Raw genomic sequence first — 13256 nt, 5'->3', positions numbered from 1 at the left:
TCACCACTGCAAACTCGCTCTGAGATCACGTGGATTCTCCCAGTCCCCAACACCAGTGTCAAGACTTTGCATCTGGGAAACAGCCAACAATTCCACTAACGATGCGAGAGACAAAATAAAGTCCAGCTCGTATTAATAACCGTGACTACTCCAGCTAACTAACACAGGTTGAAAAAATTGTTTTAGGGCATAAAATGTAGAGACCTGACACCGAAAGACTGCAAGTCTGCAAGCCAGGGATGCCAGCTTAGCCCGACAGACCCTACACTCGCAGGAGGAGCAAGGGGACGCGAGCCAGCCGTGGGCGAACAGCGCGTCTGAACAAAGGGCGCACCACAGAAAGCCCACGCCGCTCGCGTACGCCGCGAAACACCCGGCAGCGTTACCCCGCCGCTGCCAAGCGCTGGGGCTTTCGCCTCTGCAGCGCCCGACCCGAGGAGCTCTCACCGGCACGGCCCCGCTGCGCCGCTGCCGAGGGGCAGGGAGGGCGGGAGCCCTCGCCCTGCCGGGGCAGCGGAGCCGCGGCCGTGCCCCCTCCCGGTTACCGCCTCCCCTCCCCGTCCCCCGCCGCTACTCACCGGCCGCCGCCCGAGCGCCTCGCGCCGCTCCGCACCCGCCGCCCCGGGGCGGCCCTGCCGCGCGCCCCGCCCGCCGCCACCGCCCAGCGGCACCCAGCGCGCGCCCCGGGCAGCGCCCGCCGGGCCCCGGGGCGCCTGCAACCGGTAGCAGGCCCCACCTCCCACGGCCCGAGCGGGCGGCGGCGGCGGGGGGGGCCCGGTCCCTGCTGGGAGCGGAGCGGCACATGCGGCCCGAAGGGGCGGGGAGCGGCGGCCGCGCTTCCCCTCCCCAGGCCGGGTCAGCCCGCTGGGTCCTCCGGCACCGCCGCTGCCCCTCAGACCGGGCCGCTCGCCCGGGGAAACCGCGTTAGATAAAATGGAGGGGGTTGGTACTGCAGCAGCTTTGGCTCGCTCTTCTGCCGTCACGGCGAGGGAAGGCTGTGCTACCCCCAAGGCTTCCCGGCCTTCCCCGCTGGTTTGGGGTCCGTGGACCCTTACAGACCCAGACCTGGGGGACCTGTAGCAATTCCACTGTGCGAGGCAAGCCCACGGCGTGGAGGGAGCGGGCAGTTCTGCGCCCCAGCTCCTGACACACCACCGCTTGGGAAAACGTCAGGCTCGATGGCCTGAGACCTCTGCATTCAGCACACTGCCTAGAGGATCTGGGGCACGGTGCAAGGCACCCTAGCACACATAATCTGCAGAACATCTCTCGGGCTGTGGGATGACTTCGAGGGTCTGAAAGATTTTCCCGTTGAGGACGCTGCATAACTACAACAGCTGGAAAGGCATCGGGCTGGGCAGTTACTGAAGCGCTTCCTTAACATGAGGAAAACTGGATTCCACTGGATCACTGCCTAGCAGTCTAACTCGGTGTCAAACCAAGCACGAGTGAACTATCTCCAACTGTTTAATAAAACCAAAAAAAAAACAAAGATAAAAGGAACCATTTGTGGAACAGACACAAATTTGGCTTGCACCTGGCAGTGTATCTAATCTAACTAGACACCTAGATGATTTTGGAAAAAAAGTGACATTCCTTCCACGTGTCTGTCTTCCTGCTGCTGCTTTCTTCTTTTTACTCAGTCACCCCCATCTTGTCTGTGCTGCTTTGGATCTGACCACCTAACTAAAGCAGATGAAAGAAAGGCAGCAAAAGCACCCTTTGCCATCAGCTAGGGGTGTTCGAAGCAGATTTCAGCTAAACTCAAACTGAGATGAGAATCCATGCATTGCATTTGTTGCATTTCTGCAACTAAAATGTTGCAAGGTTACACCTAGGAAACTCTACCATTCTAGTTTATTGATACCTCCCTTCTTCTAACCTTTGAATCTATTAACGTTGAAGTTGGTTGTCAGTTCACATCGAAACAGACTGATCTGCTGTGTAGCAGCACTCGCACTCCATCACGGTGGCAGAGAAATAACGGGCCCTACTTCAGGGATAGTGACACAGGTGAAGACAGCTCATGCGTTCCAAAATGCAGAGTGAATATCTGCAGTGTAAGTAAAACTTGGTCCTTGCGAAGAACCCATGCACACGCAATGGATACCATTTCCCTATCCGACACTAACAGAGCAGAGAGAACGTCTCCTACTCCCTCTAACAGTGCTGCTGATTTGACTCAATCTGTGAATGCACCAAATTTCCTTCACGTCATCCAGTTACCTTTGATACATAAAACCCTCCTGGCTCATCAGACCTGTAAGCAAACCCAGGGAGTTATTTTCAGGAAGTCTGTGATTTTATTTACTCTTTCCGTGTCAATCAGTATGCTTTCTAGGGACACTGAGACGGTTCCATTGCAAGAATCACATGCAGACTTATGTTCTCTTTTTCCCTTGCCTCTTCCAGAAGTATCTACAGCTTGTCCAGGTTGGTTTTGACATCTGCTGCCTTTCAAAAAAGGAGCCTATACTGAGAATTCACACACAGATTTTCATCTATAGTTAAAAGACACAACATCTCCAAAACTTCCTAGCGTAGCTGCTGTACATACTGACCAAGAAAGCATAGTCCTGGCAGCCTAAAAGACAAGCAAGCAAAGGGAATGGTGAGGCTGGGGCAGGGAAGATTTCAGTTGCAAGCTCACGTCAGCATGTTTCTGAGGAAAGCAATTCTCCAGCACGAGCAGTCTCTGCCTTTCCAAACCCCCTCTCTGACACATTTTCGAAAACTTGGTAAAAATTCCCATCTGGAGCTGCTTTATGCTGCAGATGTTTACACATATATCTCCAGGAATGACGGGATCTTGATAGCCTTCAGCACAGTGTCATCTCCACATCGCAAAGTTCTTTCTTCTAGCACTTAGCTGGATGAAGAACACAGCTAGAAAGTCAGAAGATGCAACTGAAAAATAAACAGAAATGTGACAGAGATGGAAATAAAAACTAAAAAAAAAAAGGAAGTCCAGCAGAAAGATGGTCTGTGCTTTTGATCTGAGGACTAGACATACTTCAGGGCATTCCTAGGTCAGGTGCCTGCTCTGCGCCTGGAACAGACCCACTCTAACAACAGCTTAATAACATGTCTGCTGCCAGCGTTAGGAGTACGCTTGACCTACTGGACCTCTGCAGTTTAGGGAGGGGTTCTGTTTTCTTGGCGTAAGTAGGCACGAATCAGTAAAAGAGTGAGATTACAGCTCCTCATCATCCCTTTCTTTTTCCTTGTTAGTAACTTAATTTATTACTGGGGGGAAGGAGGGAGAAGTAATACCCGTATTACACCAGCTGTGAGAAACAGGCAGGTATGATGGAGCTTGCCTATGTAAATTTATTGGAAGGTCTCACATAATATGTTGTCTCTCTCTAGAGGGCTTGAATTCCTTGTGTCCCTGTAAGGCACATTTAATCTTGCTTTTTAATTTCTTTACTTAGTTTCCTGAGAAGTCTACAGATTCCAAGAGGCCACTGGACCACAAGGCAAAAACTTCCCTCTATGGCTGCTACTCCATGTTACAAGCTGTTTGCAATGCAATCCTATGGCACTTCACCGAAGTCTCTCAGATTCTCAGGTGGGACTTAAATCAGACTTTAGGCTGGACAGTAAAGATCTAACTTGCCAGTGGTTTTATTTGTCACCAGTTCTCAGAAAGCTCAGAGACTAAGATACCTCATCTCTACGTCAGAAACCCTGGGTCCTTGCAGGTCAAATGAAAGCCAGCAGTAGTTCCAGGTGACCAGCAGCTCTGGGAATCTGCTCACAAGTAATGCAAATTAGGCAGCAGTATCTTTGCAAACTCCTGAAAACTTTCTTGCAGTCATAGTTTGAATTAAAATTGTCCGTTAGGTAAGTTAGGGAAAACAATTCCTGTGGAGGGCTTCCAAAGGAACAATGAGAGAATGTGAGGACCAAAACCAGCTTGGCAACAACGGTCCCCGTGTACTCGGCCAAGGTAAAGCGTATTATGGGGAACCTAGGCAAAACACACTTTGTTTAGAAGCATTAAATATGCTCTAAAAGATTCAATAAATCTACCAGACAAGTTCCAAAGTGGAAATAGAGCAGTAATAAAAATGCTGAGGTGTAGTAGAGCTAATTTTGCTTCATCTCTTACAGAGTTATGCTGGTTATCAAAAAAACGAGTAGGAATATTTTAAAACTGTTTGAACTACTCTGATTTGCAAGGATATGAAAGTTAGCTGAATTCCAATTGTTTTCTTCAATTAATAAGAAGAGAGCATTGTAATAGAATTGCTTTATCAACCCATCTCATAGATGCTGTTAACAGAACGGTTTCAAGGAGGAAGCTATTGTTGTCTATAGAATGGAGAGGAAAACCTGTGTGGGAGCAGAGCTAATGTCTGCGGTATTTAACTGGAGTTGGGGCCAACTCCATTCTGACTAGAACCTCAGTTCCATTTAAAGGAATTGCCAAGTAAGCTTGCTAGTCAGAAATGTATAGCAAAGGGTTAATGACTTTACATAATTCTGACTGATGTATCATAATCTTATTTATGCCCATTTATTTCTAAATAGCTGTTCTTATTTTTTTCTTAGGTAAGATGCATTCTGAGGCATACGAATATTTTTTGATATGCTGCAAGGTAAAAAAAAAAGAGCTTGAAGTTGGGCAACTGTAACTTGCAGTACCAGTGCTCGTGTGGCAGATAACTTGAGATTCTATCAATCTTGGCAATGTTTCCTGGCCCGTCTTTATCTAAGAATGAACTGTTCTTGGATGGTTTCTCCAGGATGGCAGGCATAAACAGAGCTTCTTTTTCCCTCCCTCCGGTGTCTGGTTCATGGTCAAATTCAGGGTTGGGGCTGTTTTGGAGTCTGGGTTTTTTCCTCTCTTGAACAAAATGTATTGTAAAAAACAAAAGAAAAATCTCCCTCCAAATTTCTGTTTTTTCTACATCTATTCCTCTAACATGCAATATCAACACGATGAAGTGTAATAGTGTCATGTCCACGCTGAGCAGAATTAACTGCCATCTAGGTAATACAGCTCCTAGTTTGAATAATTCTAAAGTTTCGGAGATTTATCTAGTATCCTAAGTAGGGTCAAAACCCAGACCTTACCAAATACAAATCGCGGTCATCAGGTCAATGAAACAATGAGTTTTTCAACTTGCACAGCAGGCAGAAGCAAAAGTCAGTGTATACCATGAAAGGACAGATCAAGGTCCAAGTGCTGATCAGCGAAACAAGGAGCTTCCCAAATCAGACAGCAGATGGAACCAAACACCCTACCTTCCAAGGGGCAACATGTTTAAATACCTTCATCCCCAGTGGCCCACGGAGTTAAAATTTTCCTAACACTGAGATTTAGAAAGTAAATTAAATGCACTGCTTTCAATTTTATTTAACTAAATGTTCAGTAAAAGCAGCCTTCATCCACTGAAGCAGTGATATGCATCACCTGCCAAGCTACAATGCAGGATCAAGGTTGCACAATTACTCACTTGTGTTGAGGGAACGATGATATTCTGACTGGGCATTGGTTTGTGTTCGTTTTGAAGGATGGCGAGGACACAATTTGCAGAGACAACTACTCAGACCCAAAACATCGCTTCTGCTTTCTCACACCTGATACCGAGGAGCAGGCGACACCAGTGGTACGTAGCTGTGTTCAGGACTCCAGTTGCTCCATGTGAACACCCTATCGAGTAGATACACCAAGCTAGTGCTTCCTTCATCCCAAGTTTTACTTCACCAAAATTTCCATTGAAAAGAAGCCTGAATAAAGAAGTCCATGCCTGGACACTTTTCTTTTTCGTGTTATAACAGTATCTTGCGGTTGCTGTTTCTGTGTTTTTTGGGGGCCAGGGGGTATTAACGGAATGGGAAAAGCCCGTAAGTCTGGTAATTTCTTCCCTTTTCTTCTCCTTTGAGTTTGGCACGATCGGAGTAAGGACTCCGAAAAGATACCGCCCCGTCAGGGAAGCGAAGATGCGGCCTCGGACAGGAGGAGCGAGGGCAGGGAAGGGCCGGCTGGCTCCCAGCAGGCCAGCGCGGCACCTCTGGCGCGGGTCTAAGGCAACGGCGAGGTTATTTTTGCCAAAATTTCTGTGAAACCGTGTGCCAACGGAGCCGCCGCTGCAGCGGCCTGACCTGACCTGCTGCCGCCTCGGCGGGGAATGGCGGCCGGCAGAGCCGTCCTCGCCTCAGCTGCGCGGCGTCCCTCGCCGGGCCGCGGGCTCTCCGTGCGGCGCTCGCCATCGCCTGGCTCACACCACCACCTACCGTCGCAGGCGGGTTAGGAGCCGGCCGCCGCCAAACTCCCTCAGTGAGGGCGGCAGCCGCGCCTCAGCTTCCCGCCCTCAGCCCCGCCCGCCCCTCCCTTCCTCCCGCCCGCCGGCCGCGTCCCGCCCCTCCGCGCGCCGAGGCGGGCCGGCTGCTGCTCCGCCTCCTCCTCCTCCTCCTCCTGCTCCCCGCCGCCGCCGCCGCGGCGCGCCTCAGAGCCCGCCGTGCTGGAGAGCAGCCCGGCCCGATGGCCCGCGGGGAAGCGGCGGTGGCCGGCGAGGAGGCGGCGGCGGCGGCCGAGGAGGGCGGCCTGCTGCTGGAGATCGTGAGCTCCCCGCTCAACCTGAGCCTGCTGGGCCTCTGCCTCTTCCTGCTCTACCAGATCCTGCGGGGCGAGCGGCCCGCGGCGCCGGCGGGCGAGGCGGACCCGCCGCCGCTGCCCAAGATGAAGCGCCGCGATTTCACGCTGGCGGAGCTGCGGCCCTACGACGGGGTGCGCGACCCCCGCATCCTCATGGCCATCAACGGCAAAGTCTTCGACGTGACCCGCGGCAGGAAGTTCTACGGGCCCGGTGAGGGCCGGGGCGGGCGGCGGGGCGGGCCCAGACCGGGAACCCGCGGCTCTTTGTGCCCGCGATCCGGCCGGGGCCGCTGGCCGGAGGGATCACGGGGGCCTCGGTGGCTCGGCCGCCGCTCGGGCAGGGCGGCCCGCACCGCCCTCCGCGGCCCCCGCTCGGGCGCCGGGCGGGGCGGGCGCGGTGCTGGCGGGGGGATCGGTTCCCTGTGGCGCGGGGATCGGCCTGCTCGGCGTTAGCGCCTAACCCGCCTCCCGGCCTGCGGGATGAACGCCCGGCCGAGCTGCCCGCGCCCTCTCGCCCCTGCTCACGTTCCGGAGATTTGGAAAGGATTCGGCTTAGAGCCGGGCAGGGTGCGCGCAGCTCAGCCTGTGAGAAGATGGCACAACCAGCCGCGCTGGGACACCGGCCTCCCCGCTGTTGCCTGGGCTCCAGAGTGGGCCTCGATGTTGTAAAAACTCCGGCTTTGGCAGCCTACGTTGGTTTGCTGTTCTCTTTATTTTCCCAGGGCAGGTTACACATACCCCAAGGCCCGTAAGGGGTTGTGCCGCTGCTGGGTTGGGCGGCTTCGTTGGCTGCGGGTGCCTTTGCCTGATGCCGGGCAGCAGAAGCGAAGTGTCCTCTCAGTGTTTACATTCCATTGCCAACTTTTAGTGGACATCACTCTATTGCATAATATTTATACTAAATACTTAGAAATTTAGATTAAACCAGCTACTATCAAGAGCGTAGGTGGTTCAGACGTCCAAAGACTGAATAAGCTATGCAGAGGCTTGTAGAGCAGCTAGTGATGAGGTGGTTGGGAGTATGTGCACCCCGGTGTAAGAGTTTAATCACCTCCACTAGGCCATGAGGTTTTATTTTTAACTGAGGCCTCCTGTTAAAAAACTTCACTGAGGCTTGCTAATTTGTACCAGGGTCCGTCTGGCATAACTACTCTTGAGCTGTCCAGACAGCTGGTAGCTGCAGTAGGGAGCTGCCAGTGCTCCTCAGAGACAAGGAGAATGGTGCAGGAGACACCACATCTTTGGAAGCATGATGAGATGATTACTTTTGGTCCAAACGTAGACTGTTGCTGAATGATGCTGGGCTGTAACTGTGCATTCTGCAGCAGTCAAGGGGATAACATACAGCTGAGTTCAGTGTGCAGTTTTGTATTTGTACAAACAAAAACCCATTTGACTTAAAGACCGTGCTTTGGATACTGCCTTCCTTGACAACAGCAAAAGCTGCCTGTTGTATCTAATTTGGTAATTGCTGAATGGTTCATCACAGTGTCTAGCTAGTTTGGTTTTCATTTTAATGGAAAAGTAAGATTCTTTTGATGAATTTAGGAAAAAGCTCACTCCAGGAGGTGTGGAAGATGGCATACTTTCTACAGTAACCAGAGTTCACATCTAACTTTAAGCTCCCTTAAGAAGAACTTTCAATGTCTAGTTGCAACATGTGATATCTCCATTTTCAGCTTGTCATGTAAGCAAGTTAATCATTAAGTTAGAAGTTTAGCAAGAGTCTGTCTTGATAAGATGTCTCTGATCTACTGTGAGTTGCATGTTTTGATCATTTGAGTTCATTTTGCATTTTGAAAGTTTGAATAGATGTTTCTTCCAAGCTGGTAATTTCTAGTATCTCCACCACATATTCCGTCAAGTCATCCTTTCAGCTCTTTACGTCAGGAGCATCTCTTAGAAAACTTCCATTTCACCTCAGACTTACAAATCCTTCCTCTGTTCCTCTTTCTGAGGATGTGCTTCCCAGTTTGTATGCTTATTCTTACCCTGTTTGTATGTTCCCTCCACCGTTTTGTGGTTCATTGTCCTGATGTTTGAGCAAATTCAGTATCTCTTCCCATGCTTTTGTTGCTTGTCCTCTTCCTCTGTTTTCCCTTATTACCAAGTAGAATAAAACTTAAAAACATTTCAGAAGTTTGAGGCACCTCTGACCCACAGGTCAGGGTAGGAACTCATCATCTGTTTCAGTCTGGGGACTCTGATCCATGAAGATCATACAGCATCCATTACGTCTGTGATAATGCTGCTTATGTTTTTATTTTAAAGACGGGCCGTATGGGATTTTTGCTGGAAGAGATGCATCCCGAGGTCTTGCCACTTTCTGCCTGGATAAGGAGGCTCTGAAGGATGACTATGATGACCTCTCTGATCTCAACGCTACGCAGCAAGAGTCCTTGAGGGACTGGGAGTCACAATTCACTTGTAAGCAATCTTAAACCTATTTACAAAGAAGTGGCTAACTAACTAGTGTGTAATAAGGGAAGCAATGGTTAAAAGGCTGTTACCAGCCAGAAGCATCAGTCTGGAAACTTACTTTGAGTTAATACCTGAGTTAATGAAGTATTACTAGAATTACTGTTACTCAAAAGAATTAAGAGAAATGTCAGGTTTTCTTTCTGTGTTCTCCCTCCCTCTGATCCTTACACAACAGTAGGAGAGATGGAAGCACTCTGTTATAGGATAAGATCTACAAGACCACCCAAAAAGTTGACAGATAAGAGCATGTTTTTGATACAGTTAAGACCCCATCTATAGAGGCAATTAGATTTTAATGTTCTGAAAAATGAAGCTTATGTCCCATTCAGCTTCTCAGAAATAAGAGTAACGTGAATTATTACTTCTTGGGTTTTTTGAGCTTTGAAGACTGTTTAAACTAGGCCTTTTCCCCTTGGAGCTCCTGATATAACTTTTTTTTACTCTAAATAAGTTATTCTGTGTGGCTTTATCAGATTCATGAACAAGTGTATCCAGCTGACTTTCTCCCCCAGAAGGTGATCAGGAATGGGCAAATTGCCACCTCTGTGCTTGCAAAGCAGCCTGGTCATTACTGTGCCAGTGATGGCCAGAGTGGCAGAGGAAAAAAGGCAATTTGCACGCTTGAGATGTTTGTTCTAAAATTAACAGGAGGAAGTCACTTTCATAGTTGCCTTGTTTTTCTATGCTTAGTATTAAAAGTTTAAAAAAGGCAATTCCAACTGTTTTGTGTCATGTGCCTCAACTTGCTGCTCAAAAAGGAGAATGTCAAACCACAGTTTTATAGAAATTGCTGTCTTGACCTTGTACCAGGGCATGCCCACTGGTATGATTTTTTTTCTCCTACTGTGTATCTTGTTGATGAAAAATAATTCCTCCATATCCCATGATGCCTTTTAGGCAAGTGAACACCAAAGAGAGTATTTCTACTCAGATAAGACAAAAATAAATGTATCAGTTGTTTGTCTTGATGTTTATATATATATATATATATATATATATATATATATATATAATGGAAATTGCATATACAAAGAAGTAGTATAGTGGAAATCAAATGGGTTCTGTTTTTAAATCTACTGTTCGATATTAAAGATTTACTATCACTAGCTGGAATGGAGCTTTCCTCCACATAATGTCATTAGAACGTCTCAGTCCTGACCTGATGTGCCCCTACTATTTTGGCGCTCTTCCTGTCTTAATCAAGGCTGTTAATCATGCCACACTGAATGGCTGTTTTATTGTGCTAACAAGTATGTCACAGAAACCAGAACTATGCTAACAAATATCTGACCTAAACTAGTGTTTAAATCTACCTTTTCAAGAGTTGGGCATCAGGACTGACGGTGAACTGCACTCTTTTTATTATTATGTTTCTAGTGAATTTGGCAATTAGTTGCTTTAAATTCTTATTAATTATAACAACAATGCTAGTCCAAAATACCTGTAGTCAGAGGCATCTTTTGCTTTGTTGAAGTTGACAGATGGGCAACATAGCATAGCTTTCAGTTCTTACATGTGTACAGTCGTGGCGTTTTTACATGTTCAAAAAGAGATACAAAATAAGACAGAGGCTTAGCTGCATAATCGGACAACAGATTAGTCTTTATCTTTGGGAGAAAGGATCTCTCTTCTGTCCTATTGGATATTTTCAACATATATTAAAAAAAATAAAACCCCTTGAACGCTGTGTACATGTGTGCACGTATGTATGTGCATGCGTGTATAATGCATAACGTAAACGTTCTAACAATGCCATTGGTTGAAAAACTAACTTTGACATTGGCAAGAAAAATAATCTAATCCAGGATTCTGTTTCTTTAGCTGGATGAGTCCCTCGGTTTACATGTGTCTTTACATTCACTCATCTTTTGGCTTAGGCAATAGAAGAGTTATAGTTACATTCACTTTGCATGTTTCTTACACTTCCTACAACATTAATAGTAGTTCAGGTAGTTGATTTCGGCTTTTCTCCTTCCCCCCAGTATTTGGAATAAGTTGCTTAGAGCTGCTTTGTTATAATATAGGCATTTTGTTAATTCAGGAAACAGACATAGGAGTTAAAAAAGGTACATCTTCAGGGCAGAATAATGACTTGGATTCTTTTTTTTTTTCCCCAGTTAAGTATCACTATGTTGGTAAGCTGCTGAAGGAAGGGGAGGAACCCACTGTATACTCTGATGAAGAAGAAAAAGGTGCCCAGGATGCAAAGAAAGACTAGAGAGTGCAGTGAGGAACCATCTATTTTTGAATCATCAAGGATCATTTGTAACATTCTGCTTCTGTTTTACAAGTTGCAACAGCAGCAATGCTTACAAAAGGTCCAAAGTTACAGTGAACTGTCTCTTTTCGAAGGTTTCCTTTTCAAATTCAGTGGTAAACTACTAAAGGTTTAAGACCCGTCTTCCTTTAAACCTGCGTAATCTGAACTGTGCACGAAAAATGTCTGTGCTAAAGTAAATTTTGGCAATAAAGGACTACTACTGTTTTTCTTCTGTCACCATTTAGTGCAGAGTAGGTTGAAATCCAGTTTTTCATTAACAGCCTAGCACTGTGGACACAAGCACAAGAGTAACTTCGCATATGCAACACAAATTCCACTAAATCTTGTTTTGTGTTAGCTTCTGCAGGATCTGGGCCTTGGGCTGTAATTCCTTTAGAGAAGGGACTATATTTTATTTGTCCATGAAGCATCATACTCATTTGTGGTGCAATGTAATTCAGTAGCATGTAAGGTAATTTGGCTTTTAAGGAGTTACGTAGTGGCTTACAGATGAAACACTAACTGCTTTAAAAAAAGGTAAGAATTTTGGGGAGGTTAAATCACTTTTAGATACTTACAAAATTAATAAGGACTGATGAATACTTGATGTATTCAGTCATGCATAATTATGCACGGATTAATATTCTTTGTTTACTTTTAAAGCACATCTGAAGCATTACAAAGGTTTAGATATTGAGTGTAACTAGGCATCCCTAAAAACCAGGTACACCATGAAGTGTGACTCGACCGGACTACTGTTCATTCACTTTTCCTCTTAGTAAAACTCTTCTGTGAATTTTAATGAAATGATATTAAACGGGGAAGATCGGCTGCTCTTGATTCCTAGGCCTAAAACAGACTTGCTCGTATGGCACGATTAACAAATGCTCTTGGTACACGCAGCTTTAACTAGCAGAAAAGTGTTAGTGGTCAATGATGTAACTTAGACAAGTTTCCTATACAAAAGAAAATAACGTGGTCTAAGCCGTTTCTGTGTTGAGGCCTTTGTTGCTTTGGAACGTTGCCATTAAAAGAAACGGCACAATCTCATGCGTAACCAGCAACGCTATACCTGGGGGACCTGAACTTTGAATTGCTTTTTACTTGTGTGCTCTCTTAGCTCCCATCTATGCTTAATTACTAGTTTTGTTCTGACTGTGTAATGTAGTCTCCTGCCAGAGGGGGCTGGGTAAACGGATTTGACCAAGGAAAAATGCGAATGCGCTCCTTCGTCATCCAAAATACTTCTGCAAAACTTCCTCAGAAATTCCAAGGAGAGAACGAATGATTTGCTGATCACTCGTAAACGTGTTTCTTGTCCAGGTGATTCTGCTTGGGTGCCTCCCTGGTACAGTTCCCTGTATTTAGTTTCTCTGGTTTGGCTGTTCAGCCGGCTTGTTTCAATTTGGCAACAGGACCAAAATGATGAACCGAGTCCTGAGTGGGCAGGCGTAAACAAGGCGAAATTGTTTGGAAGTAGAGTGCATTGCACAACAGCAGCTTTCATAAACAAAGTGACACGACACGTTAAAGTGCCTGAGCCCATCAGTGGCGAGAGCAAATGGCTTTCCCTCAGTCCTAACACCTTCATGGCATTTTCTTCTGGTGGCACTGGGCCTTCAAATGAAGAGTGCGGTTGTTTCAGCCAGACAGCTTGCGTAAAGTGGTACCGTGTGAACTACCTAATGAAGGTCTAGAGACAAATGTACATCTTGTCATGACCTTTGTGTTGCTATTTTATTTTTAGAGACATTTATACTCTTTGCAAACTACTACTAATGGTTTACCTCAAATCGGAAATGTGCTTTTATTTGTTTAAGGCAGAAAATAAAATACTCTTGCATAACAGTGGTGTTTGTTTTTATTTACTGCAGCTAAATGTGACATTTAATCCTCCCCCAATGTTTC

General features: G+C 46.8%; 1 protein-coding gene across 1 annotated transcript; it reads left to right on the top strand.

Annotated features, from left to right (window-relative positions):
- The first annotated feature begins 6405 nt into the window (after window positions 1-6405).
- Window positions 6406-13196, top strand: PGRMC1 (progesterone receptor membrane component 1). The gene is made up of 3 exons (XM_087748627.1): window positions 6406-6818; window positions 8879-9034; window positions 11206-13196. The coding sequence occupies exons 1-3, from the start codon at window positions 6494-6496 to the stop codon at window positions 11304-11306; spliced, it is 582 nt and encodes a 193-aa protein (XP_087604753.1). The 5' UTR covers window positions 6406-6493; the 3' UTR covers window positions 11307-13196.
- The last annotated feature ends 60 nt before the right edge of the window (window positions 13197-13256 follow it).

Source organism: Nipponia nippon, unplaced genomic scaffold (genome assembly GCF_047370975.1).
Source record: "Nipponia nippon isolate SJK-2023a ecotype South Korea unplaced genomic scaffold, ASM4737097v1 scaffold_12, whole genome shotgun sequence".
NCBI lineage: Eukaryota > Metazoa > Chordata > Aves > Pelecaniformes > Threskiornithidae > Nipponia > Nipponia nippon.
Note: the sequence above shows the minus strand (reverse complement) of the source record. Positions and strands in the feature narration are given on the sequence as shown.

Bases quoted from the DNA above. Each gene is read 5' to 3' on its own strand.
- PGRMC1 (XM_087748627.1), top strand. From the start codon at position 6,494: ATGGCCCGCGGGGAAGCGGCGGTGGCCGGCGAGGAGGCGGCGGCGGCG. The intron at 6,819-8,878 runs GTGAGGGCCGGG...TTTATTTTAAAG, and splicing joins CAGGAAGTTCTACGGGCCCG to ACGGGCCGTATGGGATTTTT. The intron at 9,035-11,205 runs GTAAGCAATCTT...TTTTTTCCCCAG, and splicing joins CTGGGAGTCACAATTCACTT to TTAAGTATCACTATGTTGGT.